This window comes from Pelodiscus sinensis, chromosome 23 (assembly GCF_049634645.1).
Source record: "Pelodiscus sinensis isolate JC-2024 chromosome 23, ASM4963464v1, whole genome shotgun sequence".
In the NCBI taxonomy this organism is placed as follows: Eukaryota; Metazoa; Chordata; order Testudines; family Trionychidae; genus Pelodiscus; species Pelodiscus sinensis.
In genome coordinates this window covers 17,411,359-17,433,234 of record NC_134733.1, presented here as the reverse complement: position 1 = coordinate 17,433,234, position 21,876 = coordinate 17,411,359, and the positions used below count along the sequence as shown (strand labels likewise).

The 21,876-nt window shown below is 45.7% G+C and overlaps 2 protein-coding genes across 5 annotated transcripts in view; one reads left to right on the top strand and one right to left on the bottom strand.

The window, feature by feature from the left end:
- Window positions 1–8,205, bottom strand: part of LOC102462273 (ATPase family AAA domain containing 3A) — a 75,662-nt gene extending 67,457 nt beyond the window's left edge. The window contains exons 1-5 of the mRNA XM_075906421.1: window positions 7,882–8,205; window positions 5,919–5,995; window positions 3,137–3,238; window positions 1,876–1,935; window positions 1,316–1,385 (exon numbers count right to left, since the gene is read on the bottom strand). Of these exons, the coding sequence (XP_075762536.1) occupies window positions 1,316–1,385; window positions 1,876–1,935; window positions 3,137–3,238; window positions 5,919–5,995; window positions 7,882–8,101 (529 nt within the window). The 5' untranslated portion in view covers window positions 8,102–8,205. The remainder of the gene's footprint in view (window positions 1–1,315; window positions 1,386–1,875; window positions 1,936–3,136; window positions 3,239–5,918; window positions 5,996–7,881) is intronic.
- A 202-nt stretch (window positions 8,206–8,407) lies between these two features.
- On the top strand, window positions 8,408–20,599 carry LOC102451115 (uncharacterized). Of its 4 annotated transcripts, XR_012897299.1 has the most exons (7): window positions 8,408–8,566; window positions 9,389–9,512; window positions 9,920–10,053; window positions 11,557–12,457; window positions 17,020–17,193; window positions 18,343–18,487; window positions 18,756–20,599. XR_012897299.1 is itself a non-coding variant. In XM_075906423.1 (6 exons), exons 2-6 carry the CDS (start codon window positions 9,397–9,399, stop codon window positions 18,919–18,921), a joined length of 1,491 nt encoding a protein of 496 aa, XP_075762538.1. In that variant the 5' UTR covers window positions 8,409–8,566; window positions 9,389–9,396; the 3' UTR covers window positions 18,922–20,599. The 4 variants fall into 4 exon arrangements, 3 of the variants coding, with proteins under 3 accessions (XP_075762538.1, XP_006124723.2, XP_025041241.2); XM_075906423.1 differs by lacking the exon at window positions 18,343–18,487 and having other exon boundaries at window positions 8,409–8,566; XM_006124661.3 differs by lacking the exons at window positions 9,389–9,512; window positions 18,343–18,487 and having other exon boundaries at window positions 8,409–8,566.
- The last annotated feature ends 1,277 nt before the right edge of the window (window positions 20,600–21,876 follow it).

Below are 21,876 nucleotides of genomic sequence, written 5' to 3'. Positions count from 1 at the left end.
GGTGGTCCTAGTTCTTATAGTTTAGGAAGAGTTCTTGAACAAACACACAGATTCTCTCAAATACATACTAGACTAGACCAGTGTTTCTCAATCAGTGGTACGGATATCCTTAGGGGTATGCGAGACATCTAGGGGGTACGTCAACAACTGACATTTGGAGAAAATTGAATTGGTTTTAATTTTTATAGCACTGTATTATTTTTGTACTTTTTATACCCAAAAATTTCACCACCAGCCTGGCTACAATTAAGTTGTTTAAACAAATGTGTTGCAATGGTAGGAAAAATTGTGTATGTCTGAAAACTGTAGGTACTGGGGGTATTTATAATCAGGGCTCGCCAAGTGGCGGCGAGCCCCACTCGCCAGCCACGCGGTTCTGCGTTCTGCACATGTGCAGATCGTTCTGCGCTGGCTCTTCCGGGTTGTAATCTACTCGCCATGAGCAAGTAGATTACATTATTTGTCAAGCCCTGTTTATAATTATTATTATTTTGAAAAAGGAGTACTTTATAAAAAAGGTTGAGAATCACTGTAATACACCAACCTTTCTTGGTCTAGTCCAGTGTTCAGCCACTGGAGGCCACAGTCGAGTGTTTCATTTAAACAAATGTTCTCTATAGTCAAGTTTAGCCTTTCCCAGAAAGGAGCTGCAGACACCAGTAACTCTAAGGCAGTGGTTCCCAAACTTTTCGGCATCACGCCTCCTTTTTGATCTTTGAAAAACCCTCATCCCCTCCCCCGCCTCCAAGTAGCAGCAAAACTTGAGCAAAAAAAGAACTGACTGGGGCAGCAAAATTTGATTGGAGGGTGGGGAGGAGGCTGGGTCACCTTGCACCCACCCTGGAATTTCTTCACGCCCCCCCAATTTGGAAACCCATGCTCTAAGGGCTTATCTAGAGGTTTCCATAGTTCACAGCAAGGTGGGATGCAAATCTACCCTGCACTGTCTGCGCAGACACTGCCAACAAGCCTTTACAGTGCCATAAGTGCACTTTGATCTACTCTGCTTTGAAACAGGAGTGGATCAAAATGCACTAGGGAACTGTTCATGTGTGTTAGCAGGGTACACAAGGACAGTTAGCTTGCAGTAGGCTAGTGAAGGTCGAGTAACATCTCAGCTGGTTGTGAACTACACATTCATGTAGACAAACCTGAAAACTAGCCATGATCTAGCTGCTACTTACAGACACTGCATTTTGAACCTTTGGATGACATACCAGCGAGTACGTACTTGCACTCCAAATGCAGTTCAGTGTTTGCTCCGCAGAGCCAATTAAATCCCAACCCCAAAGGGAAAACTGAAATTTAACGTTACCTCGCCTCATTGCTTCCTGCTTCTGCACAGATTCTTCCTGCTTCCTCAAGTTCTCCTCATTAAGGAGTTGCTACAAAGAAGAGATCACAACAAAAGAAGATTTAGGTTGTGAGAAAAGGCAAAACAGAAAAATGGAAAACTGTTTGTAGTTTTCACACACACTAGCTGTTTTAAGGTCACCAATCAACCTAAAACACATGCAGACCAAAACATTACAAACATTCTGGGGAAAGAAAAAAAACAAAACAATCCTTAGAATTAAATATGTTCTTCCTATGAACCCACCACCCCATCACCAAGACTCATATTCAGGATCTCATGCTCTCCCAGCTATTTCTTGCTTCTTTGCGATATTTGCTGTCAGTTTCTTTTGCGTCACACTGAAGCCTGCTAGGCTGGGAATGCAAAAACCCTGAGGCTGTGCAAAAAAACGAAGCCCTCGCATCATAGTGGTGAATAGCATCAGTCATTAGGTCATGAGGATTGAGCATCATTGCTCCAGGTGAAGTTAATATGGATCATCTAGGCTCTCAGCAGTTTTATAAGACAAAATATCTTACCTGCTGTCGCAGCTGCTCTTCGTAGCGCTGTCTTGCCAGCTTGTCCTGATATTGGGCCCTCTTCAAAAAAGAAAAGAGAAAATGCACAAACATTAAGGTTATTCTTGTATCCCTGCTCAAATCAGTAACGAGGCTTGGAGAAAACAAAGTGAAGAAGATCAGCATCTGAAAAACAACACTGCCAAGGTGTGAGACAGTCAGTCCTAGACCAGTGGCAAAAAAAGCTGAAGGTGTATGGCAGCGGGGATTTGAAGTTATGATAAATGAAAATACAGGGCTAGTGACGAATGCTTCAAAGCATCTGGAAATCTTTGCTTTTCCCATGGATAAAGCACGTTCTCAGCAAATGGCAAGGATGTTGTACCTTAACGTCAGTCTGTCAGCAATAAGAATAAAAGCTGAACTGCATTTTCCCGGTTATAACCCCTCATGTACCCCATCAAAAAGTACAGCAGCCAATTAATAACCCAGAATTTGATTTTTCTTTTCAAGATGGTAACTTCCTGAGTTCTTTCTACGGGGTTAAATTCCGGAAAACTTGAGAAGCAGGGAAAATTAGAGGCAACCTGAGGTGGCACTCCAAGTAACTTTGGATTCATTTCATTGTCCAGACTACAGACATGCTATATAAGCCAACAGTTTTCAATTCTTCTCTTACCATGATGTGTACATAGAATCCTAGAACTCGAAGGGACCTTGAGAGGTCATTGAGTCCAGTCTCCTGCCCTCATATAAGGACCAAGCACTATCCAGATCATCCCTGATAGGTGTCTATCCAACCTCCTCTTAAATATCTCCACTGATGGAGATTCTACAATCTTCCTAGGCAATTTATTCCAGTGCTTAACCACTCTAACTGGAAGTTTCTCCTAATGTCCAACCTAAACCTCCCTTGCTGCAAGTTAAGCCCGTTGTTTTTTGTCCTGGGGTACATGCAAGCTACAATGCACCCCAGAACTTTTACACCATGTACTGCAGCACTTAAAGATGATTCAAAGGCAGAGCCTAGTAACTGGTATAATTTACTTGATTCTCCAGGATGTCTGAGAGACTGCTACAAGTGATGAGGCAAACCAGCATCAATGGAATGCCAGAACTGGGGAATGAGGCAGATTCAATTGGGGATGCACTCCCCTTAAGGACAGCAACCCCCAGGTGGAGAACAACTGTTGTAACTGCAGAAGCCTATCATGGTGTTTTGCTAGCTGGAATGGGAAACAAGCCAGCCATCAGATCTGCTGGCTTCCCCCAGTTTCCTTACCGCTTGATGCTGTCTGGTTTCTTCATTTAGCGTTTTTCTTCTCTCCTCTGCTTGTACTCGGATCTGGTCATTCTTTAGCTGCTCAATGGCCGCTTCATATTCCTATGAGAAAGACGTCAGCTGAACACAAAAGCCTCTAGAAGGCTACAAACTATGACATTCTTCAGAATAGTCCTTCTAGTAAGTTTCTGTTCCTTGGTGGGGTGATCTTTCGAAAAGAAGGATGTAGATTAGGCAGATTGAAAGTGCAAATGAAGCACGGATTTAAATATTCCGTGCTTCATTTGCATATTCATGTCCGATCATTGTTTTGAAAAAGGGTATTTCAAATGTGAAACCACAGTCTAGCTGCTGTTCTTTTGAAAACAAACAAACAAACAAAAAAAACCCTTTTTCGAAAGATCCAGTACTCATTTTTTCAGGAGTACAGGATCTTTTGAAAAAGGGGTTTTATCCCCCCTGAAAGAACCGCATCTAGACTCTGGTTTCAATTTCGAAATACCCTTTTTCGAAACAGCGATCGGACGTGAATACGCAAACGAAGCACAGGATACTTAAATCCACGCTTCATTTGCTCTTTCGATCAGGCTCATTTACATCCCTCTTTTGAAAGAGGGATGTAGTCTAGACAAGCCCGGAGTTAAGATGCCTGGTCTTTTCTGATTTTGCATTTTGCAAAATGTCACATGCACATGCCATATTGAGATGACCAGATGCCCCATTTTTAAAGGGACAGTCCCATATTTAAACCCTCCTGCAGGGGACCCTTTTTCTTAAAAATGGGCAAATTGTGGGGTAGTTTGTTTCTCTCCTCCCATCAGTACTGATGGGTCCTACTGCTGAGCAGATCCTTGCTTGTCAGGCTGGCCACCCATCAACGGTGAGTTCGGGAAGGGGTGTTGAGTGGCAAGGCTGGTGGTCAGGCAAAGCTGCGACATGCATGGCCGGCGCGACTCCTTACTGGTCCGACAGTGCAGTCCCTGCTGCGAGCAGACTCTTGGCCAGAAGGCTCACGCCCACAGGCTATTTGCTTGGGTGGCTGGTTACGCGTTGCCTCAGCTGCCCACTCATCAACCCTATACATGCTCTCCCTCTCATTGTCCCCTTCCTGATGTATCCTTCACCCATGCCCCCATACCAATGCTCCAGTGGAGTAGGTCTGCTCCCAGTGCTGCATGGTGAACCAGCCCCAGGTTGGATCATTCAAGCTCATCAACAGCCTGGGTGTCAGGCTCCCTCCTTCCCCCGCTGACTCTTGTTGGGCTGGTGCTTGGGGAAAGCTCAGCCCCTTCAGCCAGGAAGCTAGCAAAGCTCCACACAGCACTGGCACAAAAATGTCACTCTGCCGTTAGCCAAGCTCTGGAATGGCAAGAAGGAAGCCCTTTCCAGCCTATTCGCACCAAAACCCTGCATAGCAAATGCTGCATAGCACCCCCTCTGACTCTCTCCCTGCAATGATGCTTAGCACCCTCTTCACGCTCTGTCCCACCAGAGCCATCTCTCTGGCCCGGTTCGCTGAAGCCTCTGCAGTCAAGTTCCCTGGTGCACAATGCATCCTAGGGTTTATCCCCCTCCTGCCCCGCTGTAGGCAGGGGACAGGAGGCAGCTGGGTTATGTCAGTGGCCAGCAGCAGCATGGATGTATTAACCGCCTTTCTACACTGTACAAGCAGGAAGGGGCAAGACGCTTCTAGCCACAGGGAAGCAGTGAGGGAGGGTGGAGGAGGGAAAAGATGACCTCTGCAAAATACAAGCTAGGTCATCCCTACTCTCTGCCCCCCCAGGCTGGAAGCAGATCCCATCCCCTCCCTTCCACACATTTAAGTATCTGTCACATTTTGGCATGAACTCTGACAGAAATTTGAATGGGGGGAGGGCCCTGTGCGCCCCCCGTGTTACCCATGAACAGGGTTCGACAAATAATACAATCTACTCGCCACGGACGAGTAGATTGTAACCTGGAAGAGCCGGGTTCGGGCGATGTGCGCATGCGCAGATCGCCGGACAGTGCGGCTGGTGAGCAGGGCTCGCCGCTGTTCGGCGAGCCCTGCCCATGACGACCCCAGAGCCAGGTACCAGGAGAAGTGAGTCCCTCTCAGGGGTCCAGCCAGGCATGGTGGGTGGGGAGCACTGGGCGGGGGGCGGTTGGGGCAAGTCAGTCAGCCCTATCCCCATGTGAGAGGTGTAAAAGTGTGTGAGCCCACATCACCGCTGCCTGTGCAAACCTTTAAAAATAAGAAGGTAAACAGAGACCCAAGCGACACAGGATTTCTTTTTAATAGGGGCTCAGTCAACTTGATGTTAATTTGTGTTTGTACTGCATAGTTCTGAATGTTTGATTGCCACTGACTTGAATATGAGTAATTTTACCAGGTGTCCTGTATTCAGCATAGAGGAATATGGTTACCCTAACCATACTTGAGGCTCAGATACCACAAATGAGGCACTGAGAAAATATATGTATCTATTGCCATTGTGGCTAAATGAAACTCTGGGGACTACCACAGCAGCCACAAAATACCACAAGTTCTTAACATGGACACAAACCCTGTAAAAGAGCAGAAGTTAGTCCAGCTGCAACGCTGCATTTCCAGACTCTTTTTTAAAAATAAATGATAAGTAATGAAAATGCTGGGAAAAGCAGTGTGCTAAAAGTGAACTTCTCCGCACAAGTAGTAGTGAAACGATCCTAAGCAGATTGCTAGACAATTGATGGCCAAACTCATCCAAGGATATGAGGAGAGATGTAGCAGGCATGAATCTGATCCCAAGGCTTAACGTACCTTAACTTTGGACTGCTGCTCCAGTTGCAATGTCTGTTCCTGCAGCTGAGCAAGATTAAGAGCCTCTTTTGCATGGCCTGAAATAATAATGTTGTTTAAGAACTTGTTCCTGTAGAACTTGATCCTATTTTTCTAAGCAAACAGCGCCCGTGAAAGATGTCATTTTTGGCTCTAGAAACTCAGCTCTTTACCCACAAAACTTACAGTCCAGGCACTAGTCACATGATGCCAAGTCAAAAGGGCAGTGAGTAATTGTTTGATGTAATCATGTGCAATAGCTGCCTGAAAGCAGCTAACAGATGCAACTATTTTTGAAGCACAGGCAGGGAATCTAAAGCCCAGGGATCAAATCCGGCCCTGAGGCTCCCCTCCACCATTGAGGAGCCTGCACTGGCACTCAGCCCCATGGCCCTCCTGCAACTCCCCATGTGGGGCTAGAGAGCCAGCTTCCCACTGTGGGGGAGTCCCATGCCTTGCAGGCTGGAGTTGTACTGCCTATCCCTTCCCCATGCTGGCACAGCAAAGCGCTGACTGGAGGCTTTTGCCCCTATTGCTCCAACTGCCTGTGTTTGTGGTCAATAGGAGCAGCAGGAGACAGTGCCTGTGACACAGAGCAATGTGTGTCCCCAGATAGCTGCATTGGGTAAGTACATCATCATCCAAACCCTGCACCTTCACTTACCCAGACCCCCTCATCCCCAGCCCACTCCTGCACTCTCTCTCCCACCCAGACCCCACACCCAAGAATGCTTCCTGGCAAACCCCTCCACACACTGAACCCCTCATTTTTGGCCCAGCCCCACCCTAGAGCCCATGGGCCCCCACAAAATCCATAGCCTGGGCCCCCTTAGTGGGGAATGTCTTTCTGCTTCTCAGTTGGGGGCCGCATAAATGGGTTTTTTTTTTTTTTTTTTGGTGTGTGCTTGCTTCTCACTTGTGTGGCCCAGGACTGATTTTTCTTGCAGTCAGTGGCCCCCTATCCAAAAACGGTTTCTGACCCCTGCTTTAAAGAAACTACCGAGTGTTTAAAGCTTTCAAGAAATGTGTTTTGTGTGTTATGTTCTTCAAAACTGTTGAGTCCCCTCACTTCAGGCCAGGAACCTTCATCACCCTCAAATACTCCCCACTCTTTTACTCCCCAAAAGAAAGGAATATTTAAGTGCTCAAAAATGTATGCATTATAATTTGGTAATTTACTCTTTATCATAATGAGACTCTGAACCAAATGTATGAATAGAAGCGGGGGGAGGACTGGACACAGGAGACAGAGTCAGTCACTTCTAGGTCACAAATCTGAAACCGATGCAGGTCAAAGGTCGCACAAAGTTATTAGCAGCAAATGGCAGGTAGCTTGTGTAAATTCATTGGCGGGGAGGGAGAGGGGTTCAGCCCAACTTTCAATAAACCAGCTTCCATCAACAGAACTCTCGTGAACCCCAACGGTCACAAAGCACGGGCAGGGTCACCAGGACAGGGCTGCTGCCCCGCCACAGAAAAGGTCTCGCCAAGGCAAGGAGACACATGAACTGGGCGACCCTGCGAAGCGGCCAGCGCGGTGCCAGCCTCGGGCCCAGACTCAGAGGCTCCGGAGCGGCGAGTTTTAGGCTGTCGCCAGTAGCGCGCGATGGGCACCATGACGCCAAGTCACCTCGCCCCCCCCCGCGGCCATCAGGACCCGTGTTAATGCGGGACCAGCTGGGGCCTGGCGTTTGGGCAACTGACGCTCAGAATAAAGTCAGCTCCACGCTGCACCCGTCACCAGCACCCGCCTCAGGGCAGCAGCCTGCGGCCCAGCGCCTCCCCCCCAACCTGGCCGGGAGTCCCCAGCCGGGCGCCCGCCCCCGAGCCCAGGCATCACCCCCCGGCCAGCGAGACCCCGGCCCTGCCATGCGGCATTACCCTGGTAACCATCAGCCCCCCCGCGCCTCAACCCCAAGTACCCCCCCCCCCCCCCCCGACTCACGGGACGCCTCCAGCTCCCGGGCCGCCTTGGCCGCCCGCTCCAGCCCGGTGGGGTCAAAGTTGCTCCATTTGTCCTTGGGCGTGTGCCGGTCCCCGGCCCCGTCGCCCGCTGCGGGGCCCCCGGCGGAGGGAGGGGGCGGCAGGGCCAGGCCTGCCCCGCCCGGCCCCGCGTCCCCCGTCGCGGGGGGAGAGCCCCGGTTCAGCCCGAACAGCCACGACATGGTGCCCGCGCCACCGCCGCCGGGAGCCAGCCACACGCGGAGCCGCCGCCGCTTCCGCCGCGCAGGCGCGGCGCCGCCCTCCCTGCGTCCATTGGAGCAGAGCAAACGGGCCGCACCACGGCGTGGAACTTCGGATTGGCTACGCTGGGAATGACCTCAGCACGTCCCTCGAGGAGGCCCCGCCTCGGTCACGGGATCCCCTTCCCGACTTCCGATTGGTTCGATGCTGGAGCGGGACGCTACGCGCCGGCTGGGAGGAGTCATCCGATTGGTTAGCGAGGTCGCCGAGGGGGCGGGACTTCGAGTTCAGGATGGGAGGGGAGAAGGGACAAACGGGAAGGAAGCAGGCCGGCGCTTCCCCCTAGCAACGAGAGTGTTGGGGGGCGTCGCTAAGGAGGGAAAGCAGCCGGTTCCGGACATGGCGGAGAAGGCGCTGGGGGTGCGGGGCCGCGGAGCCCGCATTAGGTACCGGGGCGGGGCTGAGAACTGGGGGAGTGACCTGCCGGCGGGAAGGGGTAGGAATCCCACGGGAGCGAACCCCCCGGAGGCAGGGCGAGGAGCCCCAGGGCGGGGGGAGGGGAGCAGGAGCCCTAGGGAGGGACGCCCCTCGATCAGGAACCCTGGGGAAGAGCTACCCCCCCCCCCAAGAGAAGGTGGACCCCCCGACCCCGGGGAGGCGATACTGACCTCCCAAAGAAAAGGGGCAGGAACTTCAGGGGAGAGAGCCCAGCAGGCAAAGGGGGGGGGGGATCAGCCCCAAGGAAACGACCCCCAGAGGGATGGGGATATGAACCCTGTCGTGAGAGCTTCAGGGCTCTCCTGCTTTATAATGTCCTTCTCTAGCTCCTTCTAAGCCAGGTGCTCGGAGTGCTTTGCATGCATTAATGAATTCATTCTTACACATGCTTCACAGAACAAATGCTAGGTACAAATGACAAAGCTGGTGCAGAGAGGAAAGGTGATTTGGCCAAGATCACACAGCAGCTCAGTGGCACAGCATTGGATCTAGGCAGCTGGCTTTCCCACCCTCTGCTCTGATGGTTCCACACATCATATTGTACCATATTCACACATTTGAGGAATTAATGAAAATTGATTTGCAGCGATTGTTTCCAGCAATGCCATTGCTTCCCAAGAGACAGTGGAGAATGTTAAATTAATTTATCCTGAAACAGTCAATCGCCTTATAAAAGAGAAATAAATGGTTCTGCAGAATGTCCGTTTATTTATGACAACAAAAGGTAAAGAGAAAGATATATGAATAATGATAAGGGTTTCTTTTGCCAGATAAACCAATGGTGGTTTTACTCCAGAAGGACTGGAAAAGACAGCCTAGATCTAGTGACCAAATGAAATGTTTCAGAGGAACGAAAAACTCACGAATAAAGCACCTGCTGATCAGCTCATACCTGTAAATATTTAGAGCATAGAAACTAAAACCATGAAGAAAAACAAACTTTCTAGGTTCAGAGTGATCCAGACTCTGCTCTCAAATAATCAGTTCTTCAACATTTCAACTCCACTGACTTATTAAATTCCTAGTAATTTACTTTGATATAAATGAAAGGAAACAATTCATGTCTGCTTCTGTCTTTCAGTTTCCACAATAACCATGTACTTCAGAGCTGAGACACCATGGGAGGCTGCTATTGCTGGAGCCTGTGTTAGACATAATTCACAGCTGAATAGAGACTATTATGCTTAGTTAGACTACAGTGGACATTTCCACCAGTTTCAAGAGTAACACAAACACATACAACACCTGTTATTCAATTTTAAAAAACCACTCAACACTAAAATGTTGTTTTTTCTTTAAAGAGAGAAGCCAAACAAATTCTTTAGCAGCACCCAGAAAACTACTGCTACTCACCACCAAAACCTGAGAGGGCTGGAAAAGAGCCAGATACTGCACAGCAACGAGGAAGAAACTTCATTATTTAAAAAACAAATTGGTAGGATATAAGATAAATCACGATAAAGTCATCTCTTTGACAGTGGGGGCTCTCTTTTTACACAGTATATCTTATCTGGAAAAGACTCTGGGCCCTATTCAGGTTTCAAGTTCATGTAAATCAGTACATTGAAACCAATGGAACCAACCAGTTCCAGTGAATCACATCAGGATAAGGACCACTTTATTTAAGCTATAAAAGATTGATGTTCAAGGGATCTCTGTTGTGTTTATATGTATTTATCATAAACATACAAAATACAGATCTTTTAAATCCAAAATGAGAGCAAATATGTTTTACCAAAGGATTTAAAAATTGTGTTAAGTATTAACTCACTTAATCCTGTTCTATATTTTATATCAAGAATAATGATGGGGCTTTTTTACAGGAAGCAGTGCTGTGGAGTGTGGTCTAAACATCAGGACTGATGAAGCTATACTGTCTAGGGCTAACAAACTTGGCTGTTTTCATAGGGTTGCCAGACGGTTTCACCAAAAGTACCGGACCCTTTCCCCTCCCACTCCACCCCCCCTTCCCAAAAAAAAAAGTGCCGGGAACATTTTGTTGAGGGAGGAAAAAAAACCAAACATCCTGCCTAGCTGCCAAAAATGCAGTTGCAGCCCCTTTAATTGCTCCCCTGCTACTCCGTGTTTCCATCAAACACCAAGCCAGGAAAAGCAGAAAATACCGGATATTTTATATGTCTGGTATTTTTTCGATTTATTTACCGGACAGAAGGTGCAAATACCAGACTGTCCGGTTCAGTACCGGACACCTGGCAACCCTAGTATTTCATAGGCCCTGATCCTGCAAATACTTACTACTGGGCCTACTGCTTATACCCTAGTACTTCCCTGGAGATCATGGCACCTTTCTCAGTAGTGAACACTATAGTCAGTAGTCAGTTTTCACAGGGTTCATCCCACAGCACATGAAGTGCTCTGAGATCCTTTGGCATGAAAATCCCTAAGAGCTGTAAAGTTATTGGGCCATATTCTATGCCACAATTATAATGATATGGATAGTGCTTTAAAAGGGGGATAATCCCAAAATACCAATAGTAATCCTCAAAATGACTCTCTCATATCCAGGTTGTTCTATGGTCAGTTCTCATATTTTCAATACTTACCCTGATTGTCTTTTGTTTGCAGCACATTATACAACACCCACACCATACTAGTAGAACTGTGTACCACACAATATGTATAGTACATAGAATAATTCTATCCCTGTGGGGCTGTGAAGCTTAGTTTGTGAAGTGCTGTGAGATTCTTTGACAGAAGTACCTATACTATCACTGGAAAAACTTAAAAAACAACGAGTAGTCTGGCAGCACGTTAAAGACTAACAAAACATGTAGGTGGTATCATGAGCTTTGGTGGGCACAACCCACTTCTACTACCATTGTTATTTCTGCACTGTGCTAATATCGGCTGATAATATACAGCAATCTACTGGTATAATTAATAGCATTTCCTAAATACATATTTTTTTCCCACCTAGAAACTAGCTTGTCTCCATATATAGAGGCGAGTCCCACCATTGATGACTTAGAAGAAAGTTTGCGGAAACTTAAAGTTCAGGTGGACAGCTTAGCTTCAAGTCTGAGTTTTGACCCTGATCAAGACTATGCCATAGAGTCTGGCACAACAGTCAACTCAAGCACCTTCAATTTTATGTGGCCAAGAGTTAATAATGGGTCCTATGGAGAGGCAGACATTGGAGATTCACCGACACAATCTGCAGAGTCAGCGTGGTTTCTGAACCCAAGACATTTAGTCAAGCCACTGGGAGAATATCCGGCACTAACAAGCTTAGGCCTTCCAACATTCTCCACATCATCGGTCAACCGTGTGCCAGGGCTCCTGGGGAGTGAGATTGCAAGTCGGAACTATTTGCCATCACTGGATCTTGCACATACAGAATCTTTCCCAGTGAAGCTCGGTGCTCCTCATGTGATTGGAGTCAGGTCGTTGTTGCCCCCTAAAATCCCAGTGCGGGATCGCTCTCCTGAGAGGGTCACGTCTCCCTTAGACAGAGGCAGGTCCCTCTCCTTTGATCGTTCTGGGACCAACCGATCCCGTTCATTCTCTCCGGCTCCCAAAAGAACCCGCTGGCTAAGATCTCGCTCACAGTCACCTAGACCCATCTGGAGACCAAATTCTGCTAAGGCAAATGCCTGTGCCCAGCCTCCACCAAACTTTGGCAGGTCCAGATACAGCAGAAAGAAAACGGCTTCAACCAGACAATCACGATCCAGAATATACAAACCAGGAGCCCTGGCTGCCAGGTCCTGTACTCCAGCCAGGATGAATTCAAGGGGAACAGTGAACTATTCTTGGAGCCCTTATAGTCTGCCCTCCACTGCCGTATCCTCACCAACAGCTCAGGAGATTAACGAAAGGTAAGAACAGGCTTGCGGGGAGATTCAAGCTTTCCATGAGTTCTTCCTGTCAGCATTAGTCTAGCACATCTTACTAGATAACTGTCAAATGTGACTTTGGTCCATATTCCACACTGGTTTGTCCAAATAGTGAACCAAACACAAGAAAATACGTCTTATTCCCAGGCTACATTTTAATTTGTTACCTTAGGGCTTCATCCAGAGTCTTTCCATTAGACTTTAAATGGATTTGGACTCAGTTCCAGGAGTGTTTACTTTAAAACAAATAACCTAAGTCAGGATTTTACTGTAGCTTTTAATGTAACATTGCCTCTGTAGCCTTTTTTAATGAAAGTGAATTTAGTCATGTTGTATTACACTATTGTGGGTTTGGCTCTGGTGACTACAGTTTAAAGCTCAAAAGAGCAGAAGTCACCTCTTCTACTTGCTTTGGATTTAGTCACTAGCTACACATAAAGGCCAAGATTAGTGACCACACATATATTCACAAGTACAAGGTCTTGTCTGTGTTACAAGTTTTATTAAAGGTACAGTTAAAGTTAGTTATCCATGTGTATAAAAATTCCATAAAAACTACGCACAAAGATAGAAACAGAATCATATTTACCTCTTGAATGATATTCTTATGGTCTGGTGGATGGCTTGCCTATGGAGCATCCATAGAGGGATGGCGCCTCCTGGAGTTTCCTTTAGGGAACTCATTTTAGCCAGTCTAGGAGTCCTAATTTATCCTGTGATTCTGACTCCACCTACACACTTTCCTTATTTGTATTGTATCCCCTAAGAATATTGAAGCACCTCATTTTTCATAGGTTGTTTGTAGCTCTTTTATTCCCATTAGCATTGATGCACAAAGTGCAGCCTGTGGTTAGGGCCTGTCTTAGAACATTGTGACTACCAGAGATCTTGTAGTTAAAAATTACTTTTACGGTTAATTTTTAACAATACCACCCATTTGTACATTTTTTTCCATAATCTTGTGGCATGAGACACTTTTTGATCATATACATTAAGCATATTTTCAGCCTGTGGACTAGTGTGACTAAGCTGACACTTTACAGGCATCAGCCTATGGATCTTGCATTTCAGATTTACTTACATACCTAACGCATACTTATCATTTCTAAATACTAGGGCTGTCAATCCTTGTTCACTTATGTGATTAACTCATAAAATTAATGATTAAAAATTAAGTGGTGATTAATCACAGTTTTAATCACTATGCATTCAGTGCTGTAATTAAAATTAATATTTGAAAAAGTAAAAAATACAAAAATAAATTTCAATTAGTATTCTATTTTAACAAAGTGTATTCTGCTCACTTTACATTATTTTAGTACAAATATTTGTACTGTAAAAATGATTAATAAATAGTATTTTTCAATTAATTTCATACAAGTGCTGTAGTGCAGACTTTTTATCGTGAAAGTGCAATTTACAACTGTAGATTTTTTTTTTTGGTTACATAACTGCACTCAAAACTGAAACAATGTAAAACTTCAGCATCTACAAGTCCATTCTGTCCTACTTTTTGTTCAGCCAATTGCTAAGACAAACAAGTTTGTTTACATTTACAGGAGATAATGCTTCCTACTTCTTGTTTACAGTGTCACCTGAAAGTGAGAACCCCCAATCACATGGCACTTTTTAAGCTAGCATTCCAAGGTACAGGTTGGACCTCCAAAACATGTTTCTGGACCAGGGAGTCCTGACTGGGAGCCCCAGTGACAAAAGGGCTGGTGGCCCCGATAGCTCAGTCAGGGCCGTAGCAGCCCCAGTAGCAGCTATGGCAGCCCTAGTAGCGGAGGTGGGGCATGGATGCGGCAACTGCTTCAGTCCCAATAACGGGGCTGGGGCTGGGGATACACAGGTGTTGGAGCCCCGGTAGTGGCGGCAGGGTCGTGGATGCAGGAGCCGCTTCAGCCCAGGTAATGGGGCTAGGGCTGGGTATACACAACCATGGCAGCCCCGGTAGCGGGGCTGGGGATATGGCAGTCCGGGCTGCCGGGGCCACAGCAGCATGGCTGCCCAGCAGGGGGACATGGCCAGGGCTGGCAGTGAGTAGGGGAGGCAGGCTGGGGGGCCAGTAGTAGAGGACCTCCCCATGTCCAGCAAATTCCCTCATTCAGGATCGGTCAGGTCCTGAGGGTGCCGGATCAGAGAGGTCTAACCTGTATTTATGATATAGACATTCTAAATTTTCATATGTTCCTTCATGTTTTAACCATGATTCTAGAAGACATACTTCCATGCTGATGATGCATTCATTAAAATTGTGACTAAATTCCATGGGGAAGAATTGTATGTCTCATGCTCGGTTTTACCTGCATTTGGCCGTATATGCTATGTTATAGCAGTCTCGGAAGATGACCCGGCCCACGTTCGTTTTAAGAATACTTTTTCACTACAGATTTTACAAAAGTCAAAGAATGTACCGATGTAAGATTTCTAAAAATACCTATGGCACTTGACCGAAGATTTAAGAATCTGATGTGCCTTCCAAAGTCTGGGAGGGACGAGATGTGGAGCATGCTTTCAGAAGTCTTAAAAAGAGCAACACGCTGATGTGGAAACTACAGAATCCAAACCACCAAAAAAGAAAATTAAACTTCTGCTGGTCACATGTGACTTTGATGATGAAAATGATCTGCTTTGGATCATTATCTAGCAGAACCCATCATCAGCATGGATGCATGGCCTCTGGAATAGTGGTGGAAGCATGAAGGGACATGAATCTTTATCTCATGTGGTACATAAATATATTGCGATGCTGGCTATAACAGTGCCATGCGAATTCCTGTTTTCACTTTCAGGTGACACTAAACAAGAAGCAGGCAGCATTATCTCCTGCAAATATTTGTCTGAGCAATTGGTTGAACAAGAAGTAGGACAGAGTGGAGTTGTAGGCTGTAACATTTTACTGTGTTTTATTTTTGAATGCAGTTATTTTTGTATAATTCTACAGTTAAGTTCAACTTTCATGTTAAAGAGATTGCACTGCATTACTTGTATTAGGTGAATTGTAAAGGACTTTCTTTTGTTTTTTACAGTCCAGATATTTGTAATAAAAAAAAAAAATAGAGTGAGTGCTGTACACTTTGTATTCCATGTTGTGGCTGAAATCAATATATTTGAAAATGTAGAAAACATCCAAAAACATTTAAATAAATGGTATTCTATTCTTTAACACTGTGAGTAAATGTGTAATCAATCAAAATTAATTTTTTCATTACACAATCAATTTTTTATCATTTGACAGCTTTACTAAATACTGATCACTCTTATACATCTGTAATCCTACAATTTAAATCTGTTTAGCACAGAATGGTTTTATGTAACATGATCCTGTCACCAATGTCATTGGAGGTGCTAAGTATTGTGGCAGGGTAACCCCACTTCTGGGTCCCAGCACCCTACTCAGTCCTTAATCTGGCAGTCTCAGTACTACGCTATTAGCCCTTGGCAGGGTTTGAGCTCTTGTCCCTCAGCTAGAAAGGGCATTGCCCGGGGTCAGCACTGTAAAAACAGTGCTCTCCAGCTCTAAGCTGGATTCTCAGGCTGCCAGGAGAAGGGGGGCCTGAAACCAGTGTTTGGAGCTCCCCCCTCTGCTGTCTCTGGCAATGTTGCGGTTACCTTTCTCATTTTGTCTGGTTCTCTCCCTGTATGCTTTGGTCTCCTCACTCTGCTTCCTCCCCCTCCTTGTGGGGGTGGGGGGGCTTCCTTTTAAAAGGCTCTAAGACAGCATCAAGTGAGATCACCTGGCTGTAATTGATTTACAGCAGCCCTATCTCCTCTGCTCCTGATTAATCAGGGCTGTTGCTGCCTCTTAGAGCTGCTTTTCTCTCTATCTATTGTAGTCCTCCATCCTGACCCTGTCATGCTATTGTTTTAAGAAAAGTGGGTTAACAAATGATTACCTGTGTTATAGGGCAGTCATCCTCACGTTGTCTTGTGCTTTAGAGCTGTATTAGTATACAAAGTCCTATGGTGTGTGTGAGCCAAGATTGCTTTATATATAACAGACTTTACACAGAATCCTGGAAATGAAAAGTTAAAGCTAGTGATAACATTTTTTACTTCTTCTCTCAGACACAGCTCTCTGCTTGAACTAATAGCGCACAATACAACACACCTTTAACTCTGTCCAATAGGGATGTCAGTCTTGCAACACTCTGTTCCGCATCACCATATACAGCCAGATGTCCCCTACCACTTTATCTGGAAAATCACGTGTGTTGTGGGTGAGGGGGCTAGAACTAGAGATGTGAATATTTACCCTGTTATCCAGTAAGCCTCACCCTTAATGGCAATTACGGTTAACCGATGGGGGCTGGAGCAGGCCCCCCACCCACTGTGGATCGGGGGCTGCTCCTGCCCTGCAGAGCCTACCCGGGTGGGGCCAGCTGGTGTCACCATAAGCCCTTCAAAAATCTATTTAGGTGCTCAAAAATTGTACAACTAAACTCACTATTCACTTTGGGCCACAGTTTATAAAATGCCGTGAATTCCCCAGCCAAGAGATGTTCTAGAAATGCAAGGGCTTGCTCTTGTTGGTCAATCAGGTTTTTGCAGACTCTTGCCGAAGGTGCTGTTGGGAGGTCCCTGATCGAAATGTCCCCGTATCAGAAGGAGCTGACTCGACTCAGGCTGGAGCGCCTGCGTGTGGAGGAGGAATGGTTATTAGAACTAAAGAGGCAGCAAGAACTGGAGCGAACTCGGGGTCCAAAGCCAAAATGGTAAGTGCAAATCCTGAACCTTGTGGGTAGTCCAGATGGGTAGGCTGCCCGCTGGGGTTCTCCAAGGGAAAAAGAACCCAGGTCAGATTAAAACTCCATGGCTGCTACTGCATATACAGTGTGGTGGGGAAATAACTTCCCAATTCCCTAGAGTGCTTCAGAAATATTATCATCCCTCTCTGAAATCAAGCCAGTTTTCTCAGGACGTAGGTTTCTGACCTTTATCTCTGCAGGACCCCATATTATGAGCCAAAATGGATCTGTGCATGCACGCACATTTTGTGAGTGCAGATTGGCACTAGGTACTGAAAATGTAAGAGCTACTATTCAACCAGCAGAGGGAGCAAAAGCTAACTAACAAACTCAGAAACCTGAAAAAAATACCAAATAGTCCTGCAGCACCTTAGAGACAGCAAAAAAATGTAGATGGTGTCATGAGCTTTTGTGGGCACAGCCCACTTCTTCAGATGAAGTATTGATGATGCTAATGGAAGTAGCCGTCTCCTCTTGTGCTCCATGAGAGATGGGGCGGAGGAGAGGGGCTCATGGGAGGAGGAAATCAGCATTTGCTAAAGAGTAAAGCTGTAGTGTTAGTGTCTGTAAAGTGGGAGAGTGTTCTGTTAATGTAATGGGAAGTATAGAATCATAGAATACTAGAACTGAAAGGGACCTCGAGAGGTCATCAAGTCTAGTTCCCTGCTCTCATGGCAGAACCAAGCACTGTCTAAATCATCCCTGATAGTTGTCTATCCAACCTGCTCTTAAATATCTCCAATGATGGAGATTCCACAACTTCCATAGGCAATTTATTCCAGTGCTTAACCACCCTGAGAGTTAGGAAGTTTCTCCTAATGTCTATCTTAAATCTCCCTTGCTGCAGTTTAGAGCCCATAAACCAGTCTGTACACGCACAATTACAATTACAGAAGTACTCCAGGACCTCAGCCTTGTTAGTACGTGGACAGATAGTGAGAAATATTTTATGACTGAGTCTCTTAAAGAGCATTTCCCAGACTGAGGGTCACTTGGTCCTGTATGTCCATTAGTGACCTGATGGCTCTGTACCATCCTTCTGAATTGGGCCCTACCCTGGGCAGGTAGTAGCACATTGAGGCTTCCTGTAGACTTAATGAACTTCCTTTCCTCCAGTGTCATGTACAGATCTGTCTCATCACAAGAGGATGATGGAACAGAGTACCATGTGCATCCCACCAGGAAGTCATAGGATATCCAAGAGAGAAAGGCAGGGCTCTGGAGAGGCAAGATTCTCTGCACACAGATATTTGGGGTTGAGGTTAGTTCTTTTTCAGGTCCAGGCATCCGATAGGTTTGTGTGTTGGGTGGAAATTCACAAATACAAAGGTAATGAATGCAGCTTTTTCATGGCTTTCACACTAGCCCAGCTCAGATGGGCGTTTGGAAGATTTAGAGCTCGAAGGAAGAGTCCAGAGGACAAGGGATGATTGGGGGAAAAAAACCACTGATGTGGTACCAAAGCCCTGTGCCTTTTATTGTTAGTCCCCTCTCAGGGACTGTCCAGTACTGTTGTTTCTCTTTTCCAGGTATGAGATGAAGAACTCCCAGTTTCATTATGAAGCCCACAAGAATAATGAGTTGCTGAGGAGCAGCCAGGACTTGCAGTCTGTGTATAACTATAGGCAGGAACTGGCATCAGTGTCCAAGGAATTCCAACAGCATCTGAAACCTGCTCACCTGCACTCTCTCTAATAACAAAAACACATGGGAAGAGCTCGAACTAACCTGTACTGGAAGCAGATGCAAGCAGAGACTCCAGCTTGTAAATTCTGGGATGTCCATGTGCTGCGGTTAATGAACAGGAAACAAGATGGTAGAAAGGAGAATTCTTTGGATCCAGTTGCCAAAGGGCCAGTCCCACCCCGATGCATCTTCATTGCCTTCTGCACTGAATTTGGTTCATTATTGTAAATAACAAATCACAAATTCTATTCATATCTGTGCTCCAGGCCAGCAGAAAATCGTGCTGGCTCTCTGCACAGCAGGGGGTAGGGGACTTTTACCTACGAGGAATGATCCCTAATCAACTTACTTGCAGCATAAAGAACCTTTTAATGAAGTGTTGGGAAAGGCAGAAAGGAAAAGTGAAGGGTCTCAAACCATAGAAAGGTTGGTCTATAATGAGGACATCAGACACAGACCTAAAGCCCTTGCTGTCAGATCCTGCAGCTTGGGAGGATGAAAAGCACAGAATATGGCATTGATTGGCTCGGACATGTTAATAAATAGCAGAATGGCATTTGTTCAGCGTTTCCACTGACTGTATCCTTTTTTTCAACACTTGCTTCCATCAAAGTGCAGTTTAAGAACGAGTCCCCACTCTTCATTTTTTTCTTTAATCCCTTCTGTAATTAACTGCTGGCAAGTAAAGTATTCCAAAACCAGCCAGTTGCCCAGGGACAGCGGCAAACAAAAAGCGAACTGCTTCCTACAGCAACTTATAAATGTTAGCATTTTGGTGCTACTTGATCCCAAGATGCAATGGAAACAGTTCTGGAAACCAAATAAAAGGCAGGCTGGCGCGTTAGTTTGTTTTGAAGATTTTAGCCTGCAGCATCCATTAGTTACACAATTTACAAGCAACCAGTCCCGGGATGATCCGTCTCCATTCTCAAAACAGTATAATTAATTCTGCTTTAATAACTTTCTAATTAACATTTTAAATCCTCCATCAGGGGCATTAGAATATACTGATTGTTTTAATAACACTATCACCAGTTGTCATTGCAAGCAATGGGCTTGAGTATAGGCCTTGGTTTGGAGCACTTCAGCTATCCAGCATAGATAATCTATTTGCTACACTAAAGGCAAAATAGTCTGAGAGGGGAGCTGGGACTAGGGACTCATTTCACAAGTCCAGAAGGGCCCAAATAAAGAAGAAAATTAAAAATGTCTTTTCTCTCCCAGCTCATTTATGTCTGACAAACAGATTGGCATTATCCTCTACTGGAGAGATCAATAGTTGCTGTAGTTGTTTACCTCTCCTGGGGAAGCTACTGCACTAACCTGCCAGTCTCACACTGGGAGAAAGTAACAGAATTACTGAGAATATGGGTACTTCTTTAAAATCCATTCCAGTTCATTTACAGTTGTATTGATCTGCAGTGTATAGGACAGAAAGATACCATGTTAGGCAACAGATCACCCCCCCTTTTCCCATCAGTACCCTTAGATAAATTGAAATGTTTAAAATTACATTTCCTTCTCATTGTTTATACTGGCTTAGCTTTTGCATTTCGGTGCAAGCTTGAAGTGAACCCAGTCGGTTTCACTTGCTTCTCGTGTATTAGCAGGATGCTACTGTGCGTGGGTTGTAAATATCACTGGGAGGTTGGAGTTTAAATAAATAAAACTTTTAATTGAAATAAAACTCCTAACAGTTGTATTAGGTTTTATTAAATTTCCTCCTCCTCCTCCCCCCCTAAAACCACTCCAAAACCTAAACAGTGGGCTATGCTTCCTGACCCCCCTCCCCCCCCCACCTCTAAAGCAGTAAGAGCTGCACTAGAAAATGAACACCTTTACATGATAGACAGTCCAGTGGCCAGAGCACAGGACTGAACATGAGTAGTGCTTGTTTCTTTTCCCAAGTCTGCTACTGACTTGTTGCGTGAACCTGGACATGTCATTTTGTCCCTCAGTTTTCTTATTTCTAAAATGGGGATCATGAGAGTTACCTTTGTAAAGTGCTTTGAGATCAGTAGATAAAGAGGACGATATAGGGCCTAGGTATTATTGCCATGTGGTTGTGCGATGAATTTGTGACTAGAATTTAAGCTATAGGGATTTGTACTATACCTATGTAAGGTTTTTCTGACTGAAAGATGGCAAAACTCCCATGACTTCAGTGGAAGCCAGGATTTCACCCTGTGTGTTGTGGTAGCATGAGCAAATGATCACTGTTAACATATTCTGCATAGTACACATAGGCCAACTCTTTTCAAATGCCTAAATAGGGATTTAGGAGTTTAACTTTAGGCAGCTGTGTTTAAAAAATGTGACTCATTATGTCTTTGTTCAGAAGTGGTTCTTTCATCTCACTAGTTTGTTCTTCCCTTTCATGTGATTGTTTTCTCTTGGGATGACTGTTGTGTAGAAATTCTGTATAAATGAGAAACCTGGATGATTAATAAACTATTGCAGACTCTACCTCATGAATAACCAACATTCCAAAGGTCTGGATTTTGCTGATTCTAGGAACATGAATGAAATGAGGCAGCAAACAGCCCATCTCACAGCAACTTGGGGATTTTTAAAAGACGCTAAGGGATTTGGGAATTCCACTTAGGAATGTAATAGCATAGTCGATTAACGGAGAAGCAAAAGCTTATAGACTACATGCATTTCCCTCTATTCCTACCCCCCGAACTAATACATTTTTTAGCAGGCTGGCCAACAGCCCCGCTCAGTTCTGGCTCATGCTGGGTCCAAGACCTACCCCTGCTGTGGCTCTGCGTTTAAAGTGTATTAGGAGCCGGGTGGGCAGGCAGCCCGACTTAGTTCCAGTTCGGGCTGGGTTTGGGAGTTCAGACTCCTCCCTGACAGGGGCTGCTGCCACCCTGCACTGCTGCCTCTTTATCAGAGGCAGCAGTATAGGGCGACAAGCAGCTGGTCTACAAGGGGAGCGGGTTTTTAAACTGGGTCCCC

Excerpts from the sequence above, each read along its gene's own strand:
- LOC102451115 (XM_075906423.1), top strand. The coding sequence starts at position 9,397 with ATGGTGGTTTTACTCCAGAAGGACTGGAAAAGACAGCCTAGATCTAGT. Across the intron at positions 10,054-11,556 it reads ATTATTTAAAAAACAAATTG|AAACTAGCTTGTCTCCATAT; the intron begins GTAGGATATAAG and ends TTTCCCACCTAG. Across the intron at positions 17,194-18,755 it reads CGGGGTCCAAAGCCAAAATG|GTATGAGATGAAGAACTCCC; the intron begins GTAAGTGCAAAT and ends TCTCTTTTCCAG.